General features: G+C 38.8%; 1 protein-coding gene across 1 annotated transcript in view; it reads left to right on the top strand.

Annotated features, from left to right (window-relative positions):
* The first annotated feature begins 1,053 nt into the window (after nucleotides 1-1,053).
* The window catches only part of Zdhhc2 (zDHHC palmitoyltransferase 2), a 64,008-nt gene continuing 38,315 nt past the window's right edge, over nucleotides 1,054-26,746 (top strand). The window contains exons 1-2 of the mRNA XM_076852433.1: nucleotides 1,054-1,383; nucleotides 26,157-26,183. Coding sequence (XP_076708548.1) covers nucleotides 1,257-1,383; nucleotides 26,157-26,183 — 154 coding nt within the window. The 5' untranslated portion in view covers nucleotides 1,054-1,256. The remainder of the gene's footprint in view (nucleotides 1,384-26,156; nucleotides 26,184-26,746) is intronic.

The following is a 26,746-nucleotide window of genomic DNA, read 5'->3' as shown; positions in this document are numbered from 1 at the left end:
GCTACATGCTAAATTTAGAATCGCCACAACAAAAGAAAACTTTGTAGTAACAAAAGGGTGGAGGAAAAGAGTGCCAGGAGGAACCATCAGGCTCTTGGGAAGGGGTACTGGTAATGGACACTCTAACAATCATGAAATAATTTAGCAAAAGAGTTAAAATACTCCGAGTAAATAACTTCCGTTACTAATTCCAGTGGTCTCTGGATTCTCAAACCAAAATGCTCTTTCCTGGCTTCACATCCCCTGACACACCCGAAGGAAGATCACTCTGCAACCCCCTTTGGTGATGCATTTCTGACACCACCACCACCATCACCACCACCACCACCACCCCAAAAAGAAAAAGAAAACATCCAGTCCGTGCAGTAGACAAAGTAAACTTTCTCACAGCCAAACAGTATTTTCACAAGTCAAGAACCTGGCGCACCCTCTCTGTCCTCCACGTTTGCTGGCGCCCACTACTTGAATTGAGTGTGTTCCAAGTAGGATGCAAGGACTTTGGCCTCAGCGCCCACAGACCTTCTAGTGGCGCATTTATCGCGATGGGCCATCGGTCCCTACTAGCCGAGGGCAGGTGCAGAGGGCCAGCTTCCCGGGTCTGCAGGGTCGCCCTTGTCTCCCCTTCCCCGCGCGCCTCCGACGCTAAGTGTAGCGGCTCCCGCGTCCCAACTTCTGGGGAGAGTCACCCAGTGATTTAACCCCAACCCCCAGAGAGCAAGGCCAAGGAGCCCCGGAGATCCCACTTCCACCTGTTTACCCCGGAATTCAGGATCAAACCCGGAGGCAGTGGGGCCAAGGTGGGCAACTTTCACTCCCTCCCCGGGTGCCTCTCAAGTACCCAGTGGCGAGAGGGCGCGCGGGTCGCGAAGGGTCCCCTGAGCGCAGCGGAGACGCCCGGAGTCCCCAGAAAGCCCGCCCGAGGGCGCAGCGGCCGCGCCGAGAGAGGCGGCGAGGCGGGAGCGACGGGGCGGGGGCGGAGCGGAGCCTCCCGCCTCCTCCTCCTCCTCGGCCTCCTCCCCCTCGGCCTCCTCTCGCAGCCGCCGCCTCCGCTGGGCTGAGCAGCCGGGAGTCCGCGGCGCTGGCTCGTGGCTGCGGGATGGGGAGTTAGCACCACGGCGGCGGCAGTGGCCGCAGCTCAACCGGCCGCCGCCCCCGGGCCCGTCCCGCCTGGGGCGCCGGGCGCGGCCAGCCCGCCCCGTAGCCAGGCCCGCGGGCGGCGGCGGCGGCAGAGCTGGGCAGGTGGATGCGGCTGGAAGATGGCGCCCTCGGGCCCGGGCAGCATCAGGCGGCGGTGCCGGCGGGTGCTCTACTGGATCCCAGTGGTCTTCATCAGCCTCCTGCTGGGCTGGTCCTACTACGCCTACGCCGTCCAGCTGTGCATAGGTGAGTGCGCGCCTCTCGCGTTGGCCAGCACTCCGGCCCACCCCCGGCCCCGGAGGGAGGGCACCAGCCTGCCCACAGCCTCCCCGTTCTCCCCTCACCCCTCGCGGCCCATCGTGACAGTCCCGGGACTCCGGGAGCCCAGCCCACTCAGCCGCACTTCCACTCTCCCCACCCACTCTCCCCTGCGCCCCGGGAGCTGGGACTGGCAGCATCTCTACTGACACCGAGGCCCTGAACAGCCTCCGGGCAACCTTCTAACACTGGCTTTACGCTCGCCTTCCCCTTACAACCTTGGGGTTGCCGGGTCACCTCCTCCCCAGGCACACGCACCCCTGCTGCCTTCCCTAAGCACCGCCATTCCAGCCACACCCCCTAGATGGGTAGGACTGTATCTGCAACAACTGTGGGCTCAGCTGCCGGCAGCCTTCGCCAAGAAGTGAGGCCGGGAGGTTACCCGGGAGGCTGGAGGGCTCCAAGCTGGGCCCCGGATCCAAGCTGCGCCTAACCCATGCAGGGATGGCCTCTGGTGGCAGGTCCTTTTCTGGTTGTCATGAATCCACTTTTTAAAAAATTCGTTTTAGCTGCCTTTATGATTTGAGAATTGTCAGTTGGACACTTTCTAGTTAAGAAGAGTTGGAGGGGGATGAGCGGCTAAAAAGTATTTTTGAAGACATGCAATACACAGGACCATTACTTTGAAGTGAGGATAATGGGGATGGGGAAATCATGTGAGGTTTTGATATCAGCAGAGTCAAATGGCTCCAGTCCAAGTTTGAGGCTCCTGAATTGGTGGGTAGGGTACTTTCAATGGGAAGACTTTTTTTTTTTTTTTCTTTCTTAAGTTGGTTATGTACAAGCAGGAAATGCAGTTATGCTGGCTTCTACCTTCAGAGGTTTTGTGAAAGCTGGTCTGGGTTATCGGAAAAAATAAAACGTTAAAACAGAGGGCAGTCTTTCTGCCAGTAACTTGTGGATGCTTTCTGTGTCTGCTGTTCTTCCTAGCAAAGTGTTTTCTCTATAAGCATTAGCGTTGGGTGGAAGAGAGGAAAAGATTAAATAATACCCTATTTAGTAGCATTTAAGCATTTTTAAAGGTTCAAGGTTGAGACCTTAGATTCTTACCTCAAAATGTTATCCCTGTGAGAAATAGGATCCGAATAATACACCAAAATAATTGCTGGCATAACTTTTAAGAGAATTGAGACTAGCTTCCCATTTTATATAGTTTTTAATAGTTTTGAAATCTGCACTTAGTACTTTGTTTACTAGCTTTAAAAACAATCTTAATCCAAAAAGGAAAAAAAAGTGAGACTATGTACAAAAGAAAAAAAGATTGGGCTGTACTGACATCTTCATGACAATTCTTCTGGATATGTGGTATTCCAATCATGTATAATGAATAGAAAGAAAGAGAGGAAAAAGCATTGCATTTTATATTAATAGTTAATATTAAAATAGCTTGCCTTATTGCTATACACTCTGTATGTTACATAACCACAGGAATCTTTGCTGTATTTTATTCCTTCACCTTGTAGAAACAGTAAAAATATCAATTAGTTGGTGTACAGGAGGAAAGTCCTAGAAGGCCTTCTTTTTCAAAACAGGCAGCTTATTTTCCTGTATTATCACATTAGGCTAAGAAGCTTAGCCTGGCACAGTGTCGTGTCCATCAGGAGGAAACATTTGAAGGCAGAAAGAGCTTTTCTTCTCTAATAGGTACCAGATGCAACATGGGAGGTCTTGCTGTATTGGATAGACTGGTGATGGGTGAGGAATTACTGTTATATATTTTTATATATACTTTATGTTTAATACAAAGTACCATAAAATCCACATCACTATTTTCATAATTGACATTTTGACTAAGAGGGAGAATGCCTCTTTTTATACTACCTAAGTGAAGGTCTGTCATTGATACTTGACCTAGTGATCCTAAGTCTCTTACCACTGCTCATGACTGCCTACTTGGCTTGGCACAAATGCCTCCCAAAGTGAAAGCAATCAATAAATGATCTTGATCCCAGTACCAGGAAAAATAAACAAATGATCTTGAATAAACAAACAAAGGATTCTGAGGCAATATCCCCTAGGTTGTCAGAAAGTAGTTTTTACATTTTTATTGCCATAGAAACACAAAAGGAAGTAATCATAAAAAGTCTAGATCCTAGGGTCTGGAAAGCAGATAAATTGAAGCTGTATTTGATTCTAGAAACTATGGCAGTTTAGGAATGGTAAGCCCAAAAGCCTTGCATAACCTTGGTTGGGTGTGAAATTGAGATTAACTGTGTAATTCTTTTCTAGGCATTGGGAAAGATGGCAACTAGAATGATGCACAAAACCAGCCTCTGCTGCTTTTCACAAACAAAGAAAATGGAATGCCAGCTCCCACCCCCACTCCCAGCATTAATCACATCTTATTTTACCCTGTCCTTTGTGGAGTTTTTCCCCTCTTGGAAATTGCTATTTATAGTCATATTTTAAAAATTTTTCTCATATAAAACATTAACCAGGGTTGGGACCAGAGGCGGATGGGTCAGGGGCTGGAAAGTAGAGGAGGTCTCAAAACAAACAAGGTGATTTACCCTGGTCCTTCCTTTCACATCTGCTGTCAGCTAAAGATGACCCTGAATATAAATTGCTGTGTGCCCTTTGCTGAGTGAACTGCAATTTAGGAGTAGTGCTTATCCTGGTATCCTTGGAAACTGGAGATAATGATTCCTCATTACAGTTAGTTTCTATATTTAACTGTGTGCATGTGTGTGGCTCTCTAGGCACTTTTTCAGTTAGCATAATTTTTTTCTTCATGTTTGTATTGTATAAAAATAACTCTTATCTTTTTGGAATATGTGTATATGTAAAATATGTGGGATATACTGATAGTGTGACAGTCAAGTGTTTCAGATATCCTAGTTTCTTTTCGGTCTTAAATTCCTTTAATTATTAGCTATCCTGTTTTCCATACAATAAATTCAAAGGGCAAAATTTGTAAGGTTGTATTTCAAGACACAGAACTAGAGGAGCAAGGGTGATTCACAGCCTCAGATATGCCTGATTTGGTGGACATACTGAACCCCATTTATACATTTCACAGATCTTCTGTGGTAGTTACCAGTTTAACTTTGCTCATTGTAGAAGGTAATTGAAGTTTTCCTTTTAAAAACTAACATTTAAATTGTTGTGATTATTTTTAAACTTTTATTCTGTTATAATTTCAAATTTACTAAAAACTTGCTAGAGTATTATAATAACTGCCACATATTCTCATGTCACCATTTTGGGTTTCCATTTTTTCTATAGTGTATTACTTCTCTGCTCTCTTTATGGGCAGGTGCTAGGAGACATTGACTGCTGTGTTGTGTACTCACATTTCCATGTTTGCTTATGCTTTTACTTAAGTCATTTTTACAAAATCATGTAGAACGACAAGCTCCGAGGTCATCTAGGCCAACCGCTTCCTGTATCATGGATGAAGCAGTTTAATGTTCAAAGTTGCTACAAGTTCTGTCCTGTTCCCAAGTTACCCAGTGAAGGTGTCAGCTGTGACTTTCACTGCTGTGGCACACATATCAAAATGTCTCCCTTCCTACCAAACACCTCACCAAATCTCCTAACCCACTGAATTTGTATAGCAGGTCTTTTTAATACTCTTGTTGTTGTTTAGTAAGAATTAACACAGCTCTGAGAATAGCTAATAGCCTTATACAATGATTTCAGAGTTTTAGAAGGCTATATAGTTTGGGCCAAACAGTGAATATTTCTGGCTTTGCTAGCCATGTGGTAGAGAGCAGCCATAGAAAATACTTAACAAATTGGCCATGGTTGTGTTCCAGTAAAACTGTATTGACAAAAATAGTTGGAAAATCAGATATTTGCCAACTTTTGGGGTATGTTAGAAGTTATACCATTAGAGCATTGAGGCTTTAATTCATTAGCAAAATGGTCTTTCTTAATAAGCATTTCTCAGCAATGATTGCAACCTCTTATATTGTACACATTACTGGAGATATTTAAGAATTAAAAGAGGTAATCCACAAACTTAGGAATCAGTTTGGTAGACATATAGTTGTGTTTTCTATCTTTCTATTTTCTATTTTTATATTTATCTGAGGATAAAATATATAAAACCTTATATTCTATTAAGCTGTGATCTACCATTAACTCAAGGCCATTGCAAGTTCAAAGATGGAGATTGAAGGGTCTCTAAAGTGCCTTCCAGCAGGAAATGAATTCGAGCCATGCAGAAAGGAACATTATTATTATTTGTGAATTATCACTTTATAAACTATGTAGGAAGTAAGGCTTTTTTCTTTATTTTTTTTTAAGAGCAGACAGATGACCTTGGGAATATAGATGTTACTATCTATATGTAGTAAAATAATTTAAAATTAAACAGAAGGCACATACATAGAAAAATGATGCATATAAAACATTTGATTCCTAAGTTCTTTAAAACATGATTTCTTATTGGCAATAACATTGCCAAATATATATATTCTGTGATTTTTCTTGATATTGTTACATATTTTAAAAGTTGAAGTTTATGAACCAAGGGTTTAAAATCTCAACATTTCTTCAAATCTAAAATTCGAACGTGCAACCTAAGACATGTTCCAAATTCTTGATCTATACTACATTTGACATTAATGTAAATGGTTCAGGGGGAGGGAGGGACATAGGAGAAAAGATGCTACTTAATTTTTTCTTGGTTCCATTCAGTGTGACATCAAATTATTTTTCTTTTGCTGTACTAGACAACACATCATTACTGTTTGTTTAATTTCTATTAGAGATAATTTATATAAAGCAATTACCATAGACTTAGCATGTAGGGATGCTCAGCAAATGTTAAATAAACTAATCTTTTTGTGATTTTTTTTTTTTTACTTACTTTTATTTAACCTCTTTGGAGCACAAGAACATCCAGTTACATGGTGGAAATAAATAGAGAATCGGATCTTGCTGTCAGAACTCAATTTAAACTAAGGCTTACTGTAGCAAGGTTTGCTTTCAAAAGCTTCCTGAAAATGACATTCATGCCGTTAAATAGGTGCATGCTTCTAGTAATTAAAAGCTGAGGGCGATTTCTTAAATCAAGGTAATTGTCTCTAGGGAAGGTGTGTCCACAGGGTTAGAAAGGAGTCAACTTGTGAAGCTTGTGGAAGGTTCATTCAAAACCATTCATTGACCCCTTGTTATATGCCAAGTGTTTTCCTCCCTAGAAATGACTTAGAGGAGAGCTTAATAGAGATCTTTTCCTAATAGCCAAGGAAAAAAAAAATTGCCCGTGGGAAAGAATACAAAACCTCAAGCCTTTGCCAGCTTGGGCAGGAGGCAAGAGGTGTTACCTTTCAGAATGACCTTTCTGGGTGAGTGGTAGGAGAGCAGAAATGGATGATGAGACACAGCACTCCTGGGAACCTGGATATTGGTTTTAGACCAATGTGAAAGGGTTATTAGTAAAGAAAATGCAAAGACTGATGGGACTCTTAGGTAATAATGAATTCAAGTCATGTTATAAATCTTAATACACACACACACACACACACACACACACACGTATGTATGTATGTATATCTCAGAGGTAGTTTATGACCAGCAGTTTTTGTTCCTGCTTCCAACTGGGTAGTTGTTTTAGCTCCCATGCTTCTTACATGATGCTTGGTTGGGCCACTTTTACTCTGCTGTCAGCCCAGGGCTTGTGACTTGGGTGAAACTGGGCAGAGAACTTCATGAATATAATTCACTGAATCTGTGAAAAGACTGGAGGACCTAGTTTGGAAAATGGACAGAAACCAAGAGAAGGTTGGTGAAGCCAAGCTGAGATTATTGTGGAATGGCCTTCTGAAGGAGCCACTGCCCTAGTGACTGGCCACCACGGAGCTCTGGAACCATCACTGCTGCCTGCGGCTTTGAAAAGTGGTTCCAGCTTCAGCTCCACAGGCTGAGTGCCGCTTGTTGCATCCATGTCACAGGCCGTAGGTTTCAGCAAGCACAGGTGTGTGATCTCTTTTGCTTTCCAGGAAGAAAAATAGTGCCAGGAAGACTAAATAAATAGATAAAACAAAAAACAAAGCAACAGCAACAAAAATGGAAAGTATTTTCCAGAGGTTAATGTATAAGAAGTTGAGATGTTCTCTCCACTGATTTTTTTTGTTTGTTTCATTTGTTTGTGTTTTTCATCTTGATGGAAAATTTGTGATTTCCCTTCACAGAAAAATAGAACTATGGCTTAGATTTCATAATTTATACTGCTGATTTCATGTACTTTGACAGTTGAATCACATCTCCCAGCCTTCTTTTCTGTAGGAATTGGTGGGTTCATGGTTCCCTTGAGATTCCAGCACACTCTTTGTGATGACTGTAAAAATAACTGCCTTGTCTAACTTGAAAATGACAGAATAGAATATGGCATAGATTCTTCATGCTGTCCGTTGGGAAAGCAAGATTTCAAAGATCATTAGAAAGACAGTTTTAATATTATGTAAAATTATATTATTGCATATTATAATTTAGAAATAGTACAGAGAATTAATAAAAACATAACAATTGGAGTTTTTTAATTGTTCATTAGAAAAACTGTTGAAATATGTTTTCTAACTCCTTCAGGGGAATTTTATTAACATGTATTTATTGTTACATCAATCAGATGCCCACAGTGGAAAAAGTGAAATTAAAGGCAGAAGGTAGGAGTCAGGGGCAGTGGCAGAAGATAGATGCCCTGATTTTTTTTTTTAAATATATGATAGCAATAAAGAAGGCAACTGTGATAACCTGAGGGTTTTCATTTAAAAATTATAGCACCACATTTTTGTAACACTTATGTAGCTTCTTTCCTAATTTGACTTTTCACTTGATTATAGCTTTTAAATTCAGTTATAAATATTAGTGCCCAAGGTGTTACAAATCCATTTTTATTTGAGAGATAAATATATATGCTGTGTTTATTGTGAGCAAAAATAATATGCTGTGTTTATCATCTTAGCACTCCTCTGCACTTCGCTACTTAATGATTGTTCATTTTAGATATGTCGTTGATTATATTTTAAAAATACAAATGAAGTGCTTTGGTCAATGCCTGGGTTTTATTTCTCTGCCAGTGTTTTCTCCATGGTATCCTGAAATTTCCCTCCATATGAAGTGTGCAATTAATCATTTTTGTTGTACCTAAGTTAATTTGACCTCCTTGGATTTATTCACTAGCATTGCTATTCCAAGGGAGCAGGATAGTCCAAAGGAGTTTATTAAGGTGGGGCGGGGGAAACTTTGTCATAGTTGTCTATGTTCTTGTGTGCAGATAAAATTAAATTTGTGTCTGTGTGTTTATTGCATTATGTAAAAAACTGAATTTTCATTGTATTTGAAGAGTATGTGTGGAGTGACATAATTTAAAATTCAGACTAGAGGATAGGGATATAGCTCAGTGGTAGAACATGTGCCTGGCATGTGGGAAGCCCTGGGTTCAATCCCTAGTATCAAAACAAAAACCTCAGCCCAGATTGTGCCCCTGATCCCTTTGGGGGCTGTGGGTTATCTCAAAGAGGTATGGAAGCTGGATCTGAAGTGTGGCTTTTCAGCAGAGTTGTAGGGACGTGAGGGATGGCAGGATTTAAAATAGTGTCTGTAATGTACACATAATCCGCATCTTGCGTACTGTAGGGGAAAAGACAGCCTGCAGCAGAACAGCTGAGCTTGAGATGTCACAAAAGACACCTGATGCCATTTATAGAAAAAAGACTTTCAGTTATGAGCCTCAAGCTGAAAGTCATAAGCCTGCTCCCAATTGCAGGGGCCAGTTAGTGGTCAAGTTTATTACCAAGTAGGCAACTTGATGTGACATGTATTAGGAAGAAAGGCAGTCAGGAATTTATGCACTTAACTATGACTTGTGATTATCTAGGGCATCCCTAGAGAGGTCAGTTAATGTAGAAAGATGAAGGGCAGAGACCAGTTTGACTTAAACAGGGCTTTAGTTATAGCATATTTTAATGAAACACAGCTTATTCTATGATGACTACATACTGAAAAATAATATATATAGAACTGAGAACTGTATGTCAGGAGGGGAAAGGTGGCAGGGATTCACTATAGGCTTTCATAAATTTGCTCTTTAACAAAATACAAAATCCAAGAATTGAATGCATTTCAACCAGCCATAATTTTGGAACACACTTTTCGTTCATTCAAAAAACATCTATTGACTGTTCTTGGAGCTTATAGTCTAGTTGGGATGGAGAGGAGAACAAATAAGAAACATACATAAATGGGTTATATAATTTGTTGGAGAGTCCTAAGCATCATGACAAAAAGCAAAAAAAAATAAAGCAGGGCAAGAAGGATGGGGGAAGCCAGGGAAGGATTCAATTTTAAATGAGGTGGCAGGAGTGTGCAGGGGACTTTAAGTGAAGACTTGGAGGAACTGGGGAATCTGATTATGCTGGTGTTAAAGAGAAATGGGTCTCAGGTACAGGGAGTGATTGGTATAAAAGCCCTGAGCAGGAATCTGCCCAACATGTTTGAGGAGGAGCAAAGAGATCATTTGGGCTCCAGTAGAATGAGCAAGGAAAAGGAGATGACAAGATGAGAGAGGTAGGGCAGAGGTCCAGCTCTCACAGGACTTCTTAGGTCCACTTTTTTTCAGCCTTACTTGGAGTGACATGAGAAACGATTTTGGAGAATTAGGTAGAGAAGTAACATGCTGTGACTTAAGTTTAAAAAACACTTTTTGGCTGCCCTAGAGCCTGGACTACTATATAAATCCATATGAGTAATGATGGTGAATCCAACCCTGGTGTGGGTAGTGGAAATGGTGAGACGTGGTTAGATTCTGGATGTATTTTTAAAGTAGGGACAACAGAATTTTCTGACAGACAAATATGAGTTGTGAAAGAAAAGAGCCAAAAATAATTCCATTATTCTCCACCTGAGCAACTGGAATGATGGAGATCAATCAAGATGCAAAAGGCTCTAGGTAGAGCAGAGTTGCAGGCAGAGGGATTGCCTTGGATCGTAATGGTTACGTTGATGTTGAAATAGAGATGCTGAAGAGACAGTTTCATGTAGGAGTCTGACATATGGGAGAAAGGTCTAGGATGGAGGAATCAGTTTGGGAGTCTTTGACATATAAGACTTGATAACAGAAAAATTTGTTCTCTCCAAAGACGGATAGACTGTAAATTGATGAAGTGAACCAAAGGTGATCAATACTGGGAGCTCAAAAGTTAAGTAGAAAGTAGCAAAGACCAAGAAGGAGTGACCCCTTAGGTAGAAGAAAACTAAGAAAATGTGGTTTCCTGGAGCCTAGCAGGGAAAGCGCATTGACTTTGACAAAGATACTCATACATCAAGTAAAAATGAGGCCTGAGAATTGAATAATGTGGACATTCAGCCCTTGTTGTGAATTTACTGTTGACTCTTGGATTTAATGTGAAAGCATTACCAAAAAGTCACATATACCTATGTGTGAATTGCTGGGATATCTGAAATAATTCTGTCTAAATTTAAAAGGCTCTCCTCTGTTGGGTAAACTTAATTTTCTTTTTATCTGGAGATGGTGTACAGAAAATGTCATGGATGGTAACCCCATCTGGTTTGTGCGTCATTGTAGCACTGGTGCCTGACAAGCTAACATGTAGTAGCATTCAGGACATTTGCTTTGTAGAATGAAAAATGAATGAATGCCTGCAAAATTGTTTAATTTGAGCCCGTGAACAAAGTGACATTTCAAGCGTCAAAGAACGCTGAATCCTTCATGAAAGGACTTTGTGATTTAGCTTTTTATTTTTTATTCATTCAAGATGTTCATAAGTTTATAATATTTTTATGATTTCACATATAATAATAAAATACTGTCTTTTCTTTCTGGACTTCAAAATTTAATTACCTGTAATGAGAATTTAGAAGATAACATTGTTGAAGTCATTTGAAGTTTTAAAAGATGATTAAATTATAATGATCTTTCTATAATAATAAATAATAACAATTTAAAGTGTGAAAAATATTCCCCCCAGTGTGCTTATAAATCAGCCACTAAAATATAATGAAATGGATTTGCAGGAAGCATTTAAACTTAGCTTTGCCCAGACATTCTGTAATCCATTTTGGCAGTTTTCAGTTAACTAAAACCTCTCATTAGATTGCTGAAATTATTACCCATGTTACATTTAAAAAAAAAAAAAAGAAAGACTTTCTAAAATGTATTTCAATTTCTTCTTTCATTTCCTCAGTCTTCTTAAACAGAGAAAATTGAATGTACTTTAATTCTGACTTAAGGCTATCAATCTGAGACAGATATAGCAAGGAATATCCAAGAGCCTCAGAATTAGGATTTTACATTCACAGTTTCATGTATTTGCGTGAACTGCAGAAGGTCAAGGAAGAATGGAATTTGTCATTTTGCCCAAGCATTCTTTTGGATCTCAGACACTTAAGAATCTGGGCAGACTCATGAATGAGCTATTTCACATAGAAATGCCCAGCTAGGCATCTGCATCCTAATGAAGCTTTGTTCTTCTCTTACTTATAAATTCTGGGATTTCTTTCCTGAAAATATGAAATGACAAAAACTCTGCCATGCGGAAATAATTAGAGATGAGAAAGAAAATTTTAGCTGAAGTTGCATATTAACCTAATTTGTGGTTGAGAATAGACTATGAGCAATTGATTTTTTTGATTGCAGTAAAATATACATAGCATAAAAATTTACAATTTTAGCCATGTTTAAGTGTACTGTTCAGTGGAATTAACATTGTTGTGCAATCATCACCACCACACATCTTTAGAGCTTTTTCATCTTCCCAAACCAAATCTCTATATCCTTAGATGGTATCCATTACCAGCCCTGATAACCGCCATTCTACTTCACTCCTCAGTGAATCGGACTATTCTAGTTATTGCATATGAATGGAATCATACAGTTTTGATCTTTTTATCTGGTTTACTTCAATAGCATAATGTCTTCAAGATTTGTCTGTGTTGTAGCATGTGTTAGAATTTCATTTTTAAGGCTGAATAATATTCTATTGCATGTGTATACCACATTTTGTTTATTCATTCACTGATACACTTTTTAGTTGTTTCTACCTTTTTGGCTATTTTGAATAATGCTGTAAAAGTATCTACTCAAGTCCCTGCTTTAAATTATTTTAGGCATATACTTAAGAGTGGAATTTATGGATAACGTGGTAAATTTGTGTTAATTTTTTGAGGATTTCCATACAGTTTTTTCCAGAGCAGGTGATTTTTTTTTTTTTTTTTGATGGAAATGTGATCCCAGGGAAGTCTGTATATGCCCTTGTAAGCATGTGGGCATTTAAAGGTCTCCAGAGGTATCCATGAGATGGATGTATCAATGTTACCACAACAGTATTTACTTCCATGGTTCAGCAGGAAAGTTGATGGGCAGGGAATTATGAATAGTCCCATTTTGCCCATGAAGCAGCCTTCATTACTGCTTATTTTGTCCATGAAGAAATCCTGGCCATTAGGCATGCTCAGAGTGGAAAACTTGAGAACTACTGGCTTACTGTGCATAGTCAAGAATTTAACTACACTTTTTGAGTAACCAGAGAGTCCAGAGTAGAAAGATAACAGAAATTTAATCCCTTTAAAGAAAAACTTGTTAGCAAGTGCAAATGGTATTCCACCTGGGTAAGTTAGGGTTGATAGAGTGAAGTGGGGAAAACATTCTGTAGATGCGTTAGTAGCCCATGGTATTAATTATGCACTAGATCCTGATCCGTAGGCCAGGGGCTGATCATGATTCATGAATGAATAGCAAGGTTTTTTGTAGTGCCTGCAGGTCTACAGTAAGCCAAAGATCTATACTTATAATTAGGAGAGAGATCCCAGCAGGAAACATGAGATGCAGCTTCTCACATGGAGCAGAAGCTTATTCCAAATATTGATGGCTATTTTCTTTAATTCCTTATACAATTTTTTATAACTTCTCATGTACATTAATGAATACATCCAGATATAATGCAGTGGTATTTGCATAATATTGCTTTGCTATAGTGTGTCTCACAGAAGTAGTCATGCAAATCTTTCATCTGTGGGTCACTCTAATGATTTACTTTTGTTTCAAGTGAATATAACTACCATTTCAGCAGTGTGTCAGATTGTGCTAGTGTTACAGGTAAATACAGAGTAGAGTGAGGGTATAACTTATTGCAAGTAAGAAGGGAAAGGCATTATGTGATGTAAGCTGGGTCCGAAGAAAGATTGTGTATGAGGACTTCATAAATATGACAGTGAAGTTGCTAAAGAAAAAATGCTTCCCAGTGATCCAGTTCTGAAGAGAAAGCTTGCAAATAGCTTGATACCCTTGCTTGTTTTTACACATATTGTGACCCCGTGCTATATTGCAGTGATTATTGCTGGAGTTAGTGTTGCTGTAAATCTTTTAGTTCATCTCTTTAAGTGCACCACTGTAAATTCTATTCCATCATGAGAATCGTGAGCACAAAGGTTGGAATTACAGCCTTACATAATTTCTTCCTCTAGAGAGTTACAGTGTATTATAGAGTGTCAAATAATTTTTATGAACCCAGAAATACTGGTTTAATTTGTAAATGTGCTACTTGTGCATGTACTCTAGTCCTAGAGTACGCAACATGTAGCTGCTAACCCTAGGTGGTAGTTTTAGAAGATTGTGTTTCCTTTGAGAGACAAAGAGGAATCATTAGTGTTTCTGCTTAACAAATCAGTTAATGCTTGATAGTGGGGGGGGGGGAAGTACTCTCAGTATTGTCCTCTGTGATAATTTTGAGTATACCTAATAATGAGAAACTGATTTAATGACATTAAATCATACAATATAAAAATGGTTTCTACCTCATCACATGTATTTTTAAAATGAAAAAATAACCAAAATACAAGTAGGACTTTTGCTTGCTACCAATACATGCATACAGATATATAGGAAGGATTATGAGTAGTTGTATTGGGCAAGACAATGCTAAGGCCTTTCCTAAATATTATGAGTAGTTATATTAGGCAAGACAATTGCAAAGGCCTTTCCAATTTTAAAATTTTTTGTTCTAATGAAGGGACTGTTTCAGGATATAAATCCCTACTTGACCTCTCCTTCCCTTTTTTTTTTTTTTTTTTGTTTATCTCTAGGGATTGAACCCAGGAACACTTTACCACTGAGCTACATCCCAAGCCCTTTTTATTTTTTATTTTGAGACAGGCTTTCCCTGAGGTGCCAAGACTGACCTTGCACTTATAATCCTCCTGACTCTGCCTCCCAAGAGGCTGGGATTACTGGTGTGCACCACCACAGCTGACTTGACCTTCCCTTTGATAGTAGAAAAATCATTGTGTGTAGAACCTCAACAGGTAGAACCTTGTTGAGGGTGTAGTACCTACCACACCCCTTTTTTTTTTTTTTTGGTGCCCAGGAGCCAGTCCTGTCAGTCATAGCCTCTCTAGTGGTTCCTGAAGGAGGGCATTTGAAATTGGAAAGGAAGGGGGTTGAAATGGAAAAGATTCAGTGAGTGTAGGAACTACAAGTTGAGTTGTAGTCATGTTGTACAGGATAAGTAAATTTACACCTGCCCTGAAATCTGTACAGCTCTTCAGCACTGGGAATCTCTTCTATTTTAATTTGAGACAGAGAGATTAGAGGATTCCAGTGAGTAAGCTTCGAAATGAGGACACTAAGATCAAGGGGCCAGCCCTGAGATCAGATTTCCTTATTTATCCACACTTCTTAATACAGTCAGCGGTTCAGGAATTGCCTTTCCACTTGCCGAGAAGAAAGGAACAGTGGGTTTCTCAGGGCCATAGTCATGAGACAGTCTTTATTCCCTTTTCAGAACTGATAAATTGAAAGGCACACATGTTCCTAGCCTTCAGTTGGTTCAGTTAGATTTTACACCATTTCTATAGAGGAGAGCTGCTTTAGAGCAATGACTTGGTTGTTAAACTGCTAAGGAAATAATGTTTTTAAATCTGCTATATCTAACAGCATGGGTGAACGTGGAGGACATTATGCTAATTAAGGTGAGTCAGTCACAGAGGACAAATACTATATCATTCTTTGGTGAGGGATCTAAAATAGTCAAACTCAAAGAAACAGAGGTGAAATATTTGGTGGTTGCATAGGGCCTGGAAGGAGGGACAAATGGGTTTTGTTGAACAGCTATAAAGGTTTTCGGGTTTGTAGGATGAATAAGTTCTAGAGATCTGCTGTGTATCATTATGTCTATACTTCATACTGCTGAACTTAAAATGATTTTTAAAGAGGGTTGTGTGTTCTTACCACAATATAGAAGACAGGAAAATGAAATGATGTTGGGAGCAGGGGAGAAATGCTTCTAACTTGGAAGATTTTCATAAATGTAAGAATTAAGAGTTAACAATCAAGGACAATTCCACATTCCGTCCTTCTTAATATCAGTTTCTACAAGTGAGGGATATACTATTGGAGTGTGGCTGGACGGTACAGATCTCCAGAATTCTCTTTCCTTCTGATGAGGCTGGAGGTCAGGAATCACCTGTCCCAGTGCCTGACTCCTGGGACACCATCTCCTTCTTGCCTAAGAACCCAGAACCCTATTCTTTCTCCAGTTCTTAAAATGAGATGCTTAGGAAAGTCCAGATTCAAGCAGTGCCCTGAAATATGACCAAATATTTTAATTGTTTCTGTCCAGAGTTTGTTAAATTATCTTTTTCCAAGTGCTTTATGTAGGTTGGAAGGAAAAGGTGACAAAAAAAGAGTATGTTACCCCCTGCTTCCCATAGTATCACCCAGCAGCCCCCATTGGAAGCATAAGGAGGTGGCATGAGTGTCAACACAGACCTGTACGTGGGAGCAAGCAAAGAAGGGAATGACTGCTTAGGGCAAAGAGGCCCAGTGGGGTAGATATTCAGGAAGATGTTGCATGTCCCAAGAGGCCACATGGAATCCTTGAAAGAGTGTTGAGGTCAAGTGGGCCCATATTTAGATTCCAGCCTTCTAAATTATGACTTGAACTACATTAGAAGTTATTTGACCTCTGAGAGATTTTTTTAAAAATTATAATAATAATACCTATGTCACTTATTATTAGAAGGTTTAAATGAGATGTATATTTAAAGCATTTAGCCCACATTCTGGCAAACAGAAAGCATTCAGCAGATGGCTGACTTCCTTTTAGTCTCACTCCTCATTGTCCCTTGCTAACCCACAGATACCCTGTCACTCCGTCTAGCCTTCACCCTGTTCCAACTGCAGTCTCATTGGAAGGATATTTTGATCTGTGTGTGTGTGTGTGTGTGTGTGTGTGTGTGTGTGTGTGTGTCTCAAAATTCTTAGATAGAATCCAAAATTTTAGAGCATCCGAATGTGACTGTATTTGGAGATAGGATCTTTAAAGAGGTAATTAAGTTAAAAATGGGGCCATTAGGGTCGACTCTATCTAATCTTTTAAGACTTGGTGTCCTTATAAGAGGAGGAAATTTGGATACAGAGATAAACGGGGGAAAGAGGATGCGAAAAGACAGAAGGTAGCCACTGCAGGCCAAGGAGAGAGAGGCCTCAGAGGAAATCAGCCCTTCCAACACCTGGATCTCAGTCTTCTGGCCTAAGAACTGGAACCATAGATTTCTTTTAAGTCGCCCAGTCTGTGTTGAAGTGTCATCACTGAAGGTCTGCAGTGGCATGAACTCTTCTCTTGTGGTCCAGCGGGCAGAAAAGAAGGAGGCAGCCCCAGGGCAGGGGATGTATTTGGATGTCACAGACTTAATAGGTTGGTTTCTCTTAACATATGGCAGCTAGTTTTGTAATATTGTAATACTATGTGTCATATACACAATGAAGAGGATTTGTGTGACTACTAGAGGCCTATCCACCCACAAGTCAAACCCTCTGGACTGTTTCCAAGAGACTTCTTGGGTCTTGGTTTATATTTTCTTATTGTTGCTCACTTTTGTCTTTGGCATTGCTTTGAGCCATTCTGCAATAAAAGGTCTCCAATAATTTGAGGGCCATTTTCCAAGGTTGGTCTAAACTATTTTTAGCCCATAGTTTAGATCATTATAGTTTGTCAGATATAAATTCTGAGGAAATGTATCAAATCAGTAGGGAAGTCCTATTTCTTCCCAAATTATATAACTCTGTTCTCCAGGCATAATATTGAGATGCCCATGGATGCCAGACCTTAGAATTTAGACAGGGCATGGTGGGGTGCAGATGGGGGTGAGGTTGAGAGGAACAGAACTATGGGAGGGGTAGATTAAGAAAATGTAGATTAAAAAAATAGCCCATTTGGGCTGGGGATGTGACTCAGTGGTACAGGACTTGCCTAGGGTGCATGTGAGGCCCAGTGTTCAATACTTAGCCCTGGAAAAAAATATTCACTGGTTCAGTTTTGTTCCTACATTAGCTTGCCAACATTGTAATTCTGAAATTTTCTGCATATTCACACTTAAAAGGTCTTCCAGTAATTCATTCCTAACAACTTGGCATTTCATTCTCCAGAAAATTTTAGCAAGCTAAAAATTCACTGTGTACTTTTTCCTCTAGAATGTTTATAAAACTGTTAGCACTAAACTTTGGAGAACTCCTACTCTTAACATTCACTGTTTGGCAATGTATTTATCCTCCATATTCAGCTAACAGACCCTAATGATTGCCAGATTCTATTTTAGGTGCTTTTGCTTTCCTAGTTTAATTCTCAAAACAGTCATGTGAGATGAACACTGAGATAAAGTTTAGAGAGGCTAAATCACTTGGTGAAGATAAAACATCAAACTGGTGGTACAGCCAGAATGCAAACCTCAGTGAGGGAGACAGAAAAGAAACAAACAAAAATCCTTAGATTGTGCTTAGTGCTAAGAAAAAAACACTGTGTTGGGATATTAATTATAGGGACAAAGTGGGAGGGAGGGCCTCTGTGAGAAACTGACATTTAAGCTGTAGCTGATGGTCATGAAGAGTGACCAGGTGTGTACTCAGGCGAACTTTACAGACAGGGTAGACACCAAAGCTTGTTGTGTTCTAGAAATCAAAGCTCAGCATGACTGTAGCTTGGTGAGTAAGCTGACTAATACCAAGAAGTGACCACAGAGGAGAGGTGGGCAGGAGCCAGATCGTTCTTGACCTCTGAGACTGAAATAAAGAAACTATGATACTGTAAATGTAGTATAAGATCTTAGGAGGGTTTTGGGTAAGATGACATCATCATTAATGTACACTTTAGGAGAGATCAAGGTTTTTGTATGGCAAAATGATTTTTTTTTTTTTTTTAAAGGAACTGGCTAGGGATCTAGTGAGGAATGTAGATTTCCTTGCAGTGTGAGATTAGAATTGGCTTTTATGCTGAGACTCCAAATGGTGAACCTATTGAAGATTCACCCTTACCCTTTATTTCTGTTCTGAAACTACAGTTCCCTGACTCCACTAATAAATTTATTTTTTGAATAACTTCTGTTCTAAATTCTTAAGTCAGTTTTTTTTTAATCCAGCAAAATAGTTGTTAAAATAATTTTATAACCAGAGGAGTCTTCAAGTTTAAGTCCAAATTTTTGTTTACATGTAAAATTAAAGCAGAGTTCAGCTGAGTGTTCTGATCAAGGTCACATTGCTGGGAGGATCAGACTAAGGTGTCAGGTTTCCTGTCACCTGGTTAAGTGCCAGTGAAGGGGCTTTAGAAAGAGACAGTGTTAGCATGTTTAAGAGACAGGAAAATCCAGAAGCATTGTGCACAAGAGAGAAGTAGCATGAGAAAATGATGTCTGAGAGGAAGGCAGGCACTGCCCTTGTCTATAATATCATCACGACTCGTGAGGAATACAAAGAAAAAATAATGTTTGATAAAGACTAAAAATGTAAGTAGGGCTGAGGGTATTCAGAATGCATGCTTAGTTAGCATGGTCTAAGACCCTGAGTTCACTCCCCATCATCAAAGATAAAATAAAATGAAATAAAGTAAAAGAATAAAAAATATAAGTAGATACATTGTAAAGAAAAATAAATTCATAAAATTTAGTAGGAAGAAAAAATACAATTAAACTGGAAATACTGATGTGAGTAACATATTTTTCTTAGGCCTGTCATTGAAATGGTCTAGTAGCAGTGTCAATTTTGACCCCTAATACACTAAAAATGAAATAGAGCTTCTTGGAAAGTAACTGAAGGATCAAACCATTCTGCTTTTCGGAGATCCCACTGGCCAGTTTTGTCAGAATTCACTGTCAGTTTGACAAAGTATTTCAAAAAGAGTGTAATTAATTATGTCCAATTACTTTAGTGTAGAGAATTAGCAGTAGGGAAAGGGCATTGAAGGCCTCAACAAGAGTGACCTGTGGAGTATGATGGTGGGCCGGGGATTCATGGAGTTGGTCCAGGAAGAGGGAGGAAGTTTTCAGGTTGAGGCAATGACTTCAGATGGTTTTAAAAATCAGCTTTCTTGTGAAAAGGCCAGAGCAAAGAATAGCAGTCAAAGAAGTCAACATGATGTCAAGGAAGAGGTTTTGTTAGGACAGAAGATAGTAAAGCATATTTAAATGTACTGCTCCTCGTATTTTGGTTTTACTTTTTTGAATCTGAGCTGTTTCTGTTACTTAGTTGAAAATGTTCTAATAGCTGCATCCAATTGTTTAAGTTAGTTTTCACTTCTAAGTAAAATCATTAAACAAACTCTGAGCTTGTTGAGCACTGGGATAGAGTCTTATTTAGCATTTTATGTTCCACAGTGTAGGGATAGTATAATTAAGAGAGTGGAAAAATAAATAAGTTAAAGCAGGAAAAAAGAGTCTGGCTATGAAGTTATCCATAAGAGTAATACATTAGAACCAAGTCTCTTATTTTTTTGTGTGTGTGTTCTTCATCATCAGATTGCTTATATGAAACTAAGATATGAGAACAAATCTGGAAATGGCATAGTTTTATATAGAAAGGTCACTGTGTATAAGCAATTAAGGTAAATCATTCCTCTAAAAGAGAGAGTTTGAATTTGAAGACAAGAAAAAGAAAATTCTGTTGAAGAAAAAGAGCATAGCTATACATATGCAATGAAAATACCTAGAAACTGAATTATTCTAGAGCAACTATAAGACTGTTCTTTGCTAAGGGCGTGGGGGTGCATCTTTTGTCTACTAGGCATATTTTAATATCTGAAATCTTGCATTTTAGTTGTATTTATGACTAAATGTTGAACTCATTTTAAATTACCAGCAGTTTACTGTACTGCTGCTTGTCCATAGGTTGAGTTTTTGACAAACTCTTCATGTATAATCACCAAAGCCAATTTTTTACAAAACACTTGGTAAAAAAATCTGGGACTGGAATAATCTTTGAGATGCTCCCCTGTTTTTAATCAAGATTGAATTTAAATAAACCTAGACTAAGCTGATGAATATTTTTAGAGCTCTTTAGAGAATAGGGTTTGATAGCATCCTGCATCCTTAGGCAATCATATGACTACATAAATAAATGTAACTTGGGTAAAATTATTTGTCACCAGATTTCTATAATGTGGCAAAGGACATTGTTATTGCTTTTCCTCTAATAGGTACATAAAGATGCACTATATTGTAGTCATTTGTTAGATACCATTCTAATTTATTAATTTATATGTCAAAAAAACTTGGCCTGAGAATTGGTATAGAAGATCAGTATAGGGGCTGGGGTTATGGCTCAATGGTAAGAGTGCTCACCTAGCACGAGCAAGGCCCTGGGTTCGATCCTCAGCACCACATATAAATAAGTAAAATAAAATTATTGTGTCCAACTACAACTACAAAAATTAAATATTTTTTTAAAAAGGTCAGTACAGATCTTCTTAGAAAAAGTTTTTCAGAATAAAACCAAATTATTGATACAAGGGATGGCAGTTAATTTAAAAAAAAATCTTTATTTTTTAGTTGTAGTTGAACACGATACCTTTATTTTACTTACTTATTTTTATGTGATGCTGAGGGTCAAATCCAGAGTCTGGCATGTGCAAAGCGAGCGCTCTCCCACTAAGCCACAACCCCAGCCCCATGGCAGTTAATTTTGTATATTCAATTGATTGGGTGAAGGTGGCCAGTTGTTTGGTAAAACACCAGTCTAGATGTTAATGTGAAGGAACTTTTTAGATGTGATTACCTTTTAAATAATAGGCTTTGAGTTAAGCAGTGAACTTTTCACAATATGAGTGGACCTCTTCTGTTCAGTTGAAGTTCTTCAGAGAAAAGATTAAGGTTCCCTATTGAAGGGACTGATAGTAAGTCTTCTAGGCTTTTAGGACAAACCATCCCTGTCTCAACTACGTAGTGTTGCCACTGCAAAACAAAAGGGCTGCCTAAATGAATGAATGTGTTTTTACTTAAATAAAACTTTATTTACAGAAACAGGTATGTGCCAGTTTTTTGTCACCGTGACCAAAATGGCACAAACAACTTAAAGAAGGAAAAGTTTATTTTGGCCCACAGTTTCAAAGGTTGCAGTCCATAATCAGGTCATTGCAAAGCAGAAACTTGGTGAAGGCTATGACTGAGGAAATCCCAGCTCTTGGCAACCAGGATGCAGAATGAGGAAAGGGGCAGTGGATGAGAAATACCCCTCCAGGGCATGCCCATAACATGGCCTACCTCCTAGTTTTCACCACCTTCCAGGAACCCATTCAGCTATGGAAGGATTAATCCACTGGTGAGTTTAGAGCCCTCATGATCTAATCATTTCCTGCAAAGCCCCACCTCTGAACACTGCCACATTGCAAACCAAGCCTTCCTTTCATGAGACTTCATACCCAAACCAAGATGGCTGACTCTATTTGGACCAAGGGCCGTAGTTTACTGACACCTGGAACAAAACGATTGCTTGGTAATTCAGGCTGAAGAGATAAGGTGGTAATATATTTAAATGATATTTTCAAGACAAATGGATCAAGTTTTCTCTGTATTTGAGATTTTTCACTTTGACAAATCCTACTCCTCAACTTTGGTTTTGCTTGTTTCATTTATTTATTTTTAATATTTTTTTCTTAATTGTTGATCCATCTGATTTTATTTATTTATATGTGGTGCTGAGAATTAAACCCAGTGCTTCACACATGGCAGGCAAGTGCACCACCGCTGAGCCCCAGCCCCAGCCCTGCTTGTTTTATTTTTAAACCAAGATTCCTTAAAGAACAATTAGTGCCATCATAAAAGCTATCACATTTATCAATTATAAATGGATGCCTGACCATTTCAGCCTTTTCTCCAGTCCCCATTACTTAAAGAAATCATAGGAGGGGGGAGTTAGGCAGAAAGGGTTGCCAGAAAAAGAAGACCTGGTAACCCAAACTCTTGGCCTTGTAGTATCCATGACATTTCTCGATTCCAAAATGTCAATTCTTGGGCTGGGGAGGTAGCTCAGTGGTGGAGCACTTGCCTACCTCAAGATCCTGTTAGGCTCCCAGTAACCAAAACAAAAAAACAAACAAAAAAAGAAGTTAATTCTTTTTTAAAAATTTATTTATTTTTCTTTATTTTTTGGCTCATTATAATTATATATAGTGGTATAATCTGTTATAATATGTTCATATGTGGACACAATAAAACAGTGTAATTTGATCAATTTCATTCCCCAGTTCCATCCCTTTCCCTCCCTCCTTCCCCCTGATTGATGCCCTTCCTCTATTGTACTGGTCTCCCTTCTATTTTTTTTTTAAATTTTGTTCTAATTAGTTATATATGACAGTAGAATGCATTTTGACACACAGTACACAAATGGAGCACAACTTCTCATTCCTCTGGCTATATATGGTGCAGAATTACACCAGTAGTGTAATCATACATGTATATAGGGTAATAATGTCTGTCTCATTCTACTGTGCCTCTTATCCCCACAGCCCCACCCCTCCCCTCACTTCCCTCTGCACAATCCAAAGTTCCTTCATTCTTCCTTATCCCCAACCCCCACTATGGATCAGCATCAACTTATCTGAGAAAACATTAGGCCTTCGTTTTTTTGGGGGGATTGGCTTATTTCACTTAGCATGATGTTCTCTAGTTTCAACCATTTACTTGCAAATGCCATAACTTCCTTTTTCTTTAAGGCTGAGTAATAAAGTTGAGTAATTCTATGAAGTTAATAATGTAAATATACTGGATTAAAACTCAGAATTCACACAAAAGACTAATAGTTATTTTTGGAAGATCTGTCATAAATGTGTTCAATATTGCTGTTTAATTCTTACGTTGTTGTAAATAATCAAATTACAGTTGGTTACATCAATATTTTTTCAAAAATGCATATATATTTTCCATATAGTTTTTTATACATGTAAGAAAAGTATTTGAGCCTACATAGCAATCTGTTCTTAATTAGCCATTTACAAATATTTGTGATTTGTCACTAGAAAATGACGTTATAGTTTCTGATTCATCTCATGTTTTTACACAATGAGAAAGGATATTTTGAAATTTGACAACTCTGCCATTAAACTGAAAATTACTAGGTGAATCACTGACATACTAATTAAATAAACATGATTGGGAGAACATTCATGTCCTAAGAATGAAAACAAAACCCTAGTAGGCTTCATATATCTGTTAATAAAATAATTTGAAAATTTTGATACTGTTTTTTAATCAATGATAAGTCATAAAATTTTGCTGTTATTTGTTAAATCATTTGAAAACAGTTATATATAACTTTACTTATAACATATATACAGATATGGGATAATTTTCCAGGATATATAAAAGTCTCTCAAAAGTAAAATAAACCAATAAGAAAGTCAGAATTCACTCAGAAGAGATTGGAAACACCAATAGTATTTTTAAAATAGTGCTAAACTTTACTAGTAATGAGGGAAATGAATACTAAAATAGAAGGATTTTCATTTTGGCCTGTGATATTGACGAAAATTAAAAACTTATGGTTATAGGAAATTGGATAGGTTCATCTTGGTGAGTGAAATCAGATGTAGCCTTTTTGGACTTCTAAATCTCATTCTACAAATGACATCAGAATTATTTACTCTAATATGTGTCCAAGTATGACTTGATTAATCATAAAAAGAGCATCTATGGATTTTGAAATACATTTAGGGAAAAACAAGTCATAAATGGCAAAAATAACTTCTAAAAAGATGTCTTTGAATGTATTTCCAACTAATGGAGTTGGGTTCTGGGTCAAAAAGATGGTTAACCCATTAACTGTATTTGTTTTCTTAAATGTCATTTTCTTTTACTGTTTTCTGTTCTGACAGCTAGAGGCACGGGATAGCAAATGGCATTTAAGGGTCATATACATAAGTGCACAAATGGAGTCAAATCGCTTTTCCATTTCCTTAGATGAGGTCCTCTGAAGGAGAAGAAGTTTTGATGAAGAGTTGTATGTAATCAACTTTGGAGCAACAGCAAAGACCAGCAAGGCAGTGTGCCTAGAAAGAAATGCTTAGACATAGTGGCAGGTTCAGATGCAGGAAACAGCCCAGCCGGAGTCTTTCTTATGCCTTCAGCCTCACCACTTTAGAGATTCTATGAAAAAGAAAACTTGTGTAACAGGTTCTTGGTCAGTCATAGGTCATGGTGCTGCCTGTCAGGCCCATTCTGAAGAGCGGGTGCTATACATTTCAAAGTTGGTAGAAGACCTGGAAATGACTTATTATTTGGACTAAAAGAGAACATCTAAGGGGGAAACAGTAACTTTTAAAATATTCGAAGTTCCATCATTTAGATTTTATTTATTGCTACAGACTGGAAGCCTAGCTATCACAGGTAGAAGCCACAAGAAGCAATTTTTATCATCCTGTAAGGATGCATTTTCTTATTCATAGAGCAATCCAGTAATAGATTGGGCTGCTCTCCAAAGCTGTGGGCCCCTGCTGGCTCTAGAAATGCCGGAATTGACATTCAATAGCTTGTTTGAGAAAGCGGTTGGTTGGATGAGGTAGTCCTAAAAATCTCTCACATTACCCTGATTCTAGCACTTCTGAAGGCAGTGATACTTCATTCCAGAGCTAAGAACTAGAATCCTGTACCCCTTTAAAAAACCAAGTAGGAACAAAAATACATGAAATCAAACTTTCCTATGGTATAACTGAGATAGGCCAAACTCCACCCCCAACACCCCCCCCCCCCGACCCCCGAGAAACCCACTTTATTACAGACACAGGAAGACTACATGGATAGCAAAACAAATAGACAATACACAAAGTGAGAAAATGGTCTGGATTACTAAATTCAATTTCTTGTCCCAGCTTGTTTCTGCTCCTTTAGCTCCTATGTTAATCCATTCGCTACCTTCACATATTTACAGTGGCCCCTGAGGGATGGCTGTTTCCCGTCATTGCCTGGGCTCCTCATTGTACAGCAGGGAGCAGTCAGACCCCTTGGAGTGAGAATTTGAACTGTTGGAAATATGAAGAGTTTGTGCCCTGGACGCAGCATTTTATTCTTTGTTGAGAGCTACCAGGTGGTGGCCAGTTGATAAAAAGCAATAAATGTCTCTGGAATGTAATGATATGGTAAACCCTGCTTTTATCTGAACCCTGTGGTTGAAGCGAAACCAATAAGCCAACAGACACATGACTGAGACCCACAGGGCACACTTGATGAATGCTGCTTTGCTGCGTGGGAGCCAGAGTTGAAATGCACAATAATGGCATGGCTGCCAATCTTTCTTCCACACCCTCACTCCACATAGTGCTTACCTTTCCTCTAAGGAAAGTTGAACAAATATTTAAAGAATGTTGGTTCAGAGGGAAGCCAAATTATTAACCTATGTAAATGCCTTATATCTCTTTTCGACTGTATGCTTGCCATGAGCTTCATATAACCTATTACCTATCTTTTGTTTTCTATTTCCATAGTGTCCATGGAAAACATTGGCGAACAAGGTAAAATATATTATGCTCCTTTTACTAGTATACCTTTTTTTTTTTAAAGTTTGGAAAAAATGAATTGTATCCATTTAGATTGGATTACAATTAAAAATTACTCTTTGAGAAATGGAAATAAGATATCTCATTTCTCTAAATTCCTAAACTGAATTCTGTCAGATATTTGGCAAAGAATTTGCCTGAGAAAATCAACTTAAAGAAAGAAAGATTTATTTTGGCTCATAGTTTCAGAGGTTTCAGTCCTTGGTGGGTGAGCTGCCGCCATTGTTTTAAGCTTGTGGTGAAGGCAGAACATGACCCTGGGAAGAACGTGTCAGAACAAAGCTGCTCACCTCATGGCTATCAGGAGGTGGGGGGGAGGGACCAGGGACAAAATACACACTTCAAAGACACTCCCCAGAGACCTACTTCCTCCAACAACTTAGCCCCATCTCCACATCCGAATAGCTCATTAAGCTAAGAATTTATCATGGATTAATCCACTGATGAGGTCAGAGCCCTCACAATCCATTCATCTCCCTAAGGGCGCATCTCTGAACACTGCTGTATAGGAGATCAAG

Source organism: Callospermophilus lateralis, chromosome 4 (genome assembly GCF_048772815.1).
Source record: "Callospermophilus lateralis isolate mCalLat2 chromosome 4, mCalLat2.hap1, whole genome shotgun sequence".
Taxonomy (NCBI): Eukaryota; Metazoa; Chordata; class Mammalia; order Rodentia; family Sciuridae; genus Callospermophilus; species Callospermophilus lateralis.
Note: the sequence above shows the minus strand (reverse complement) of the source record. Positions and strands in the feature narration are given on the sequence as shown.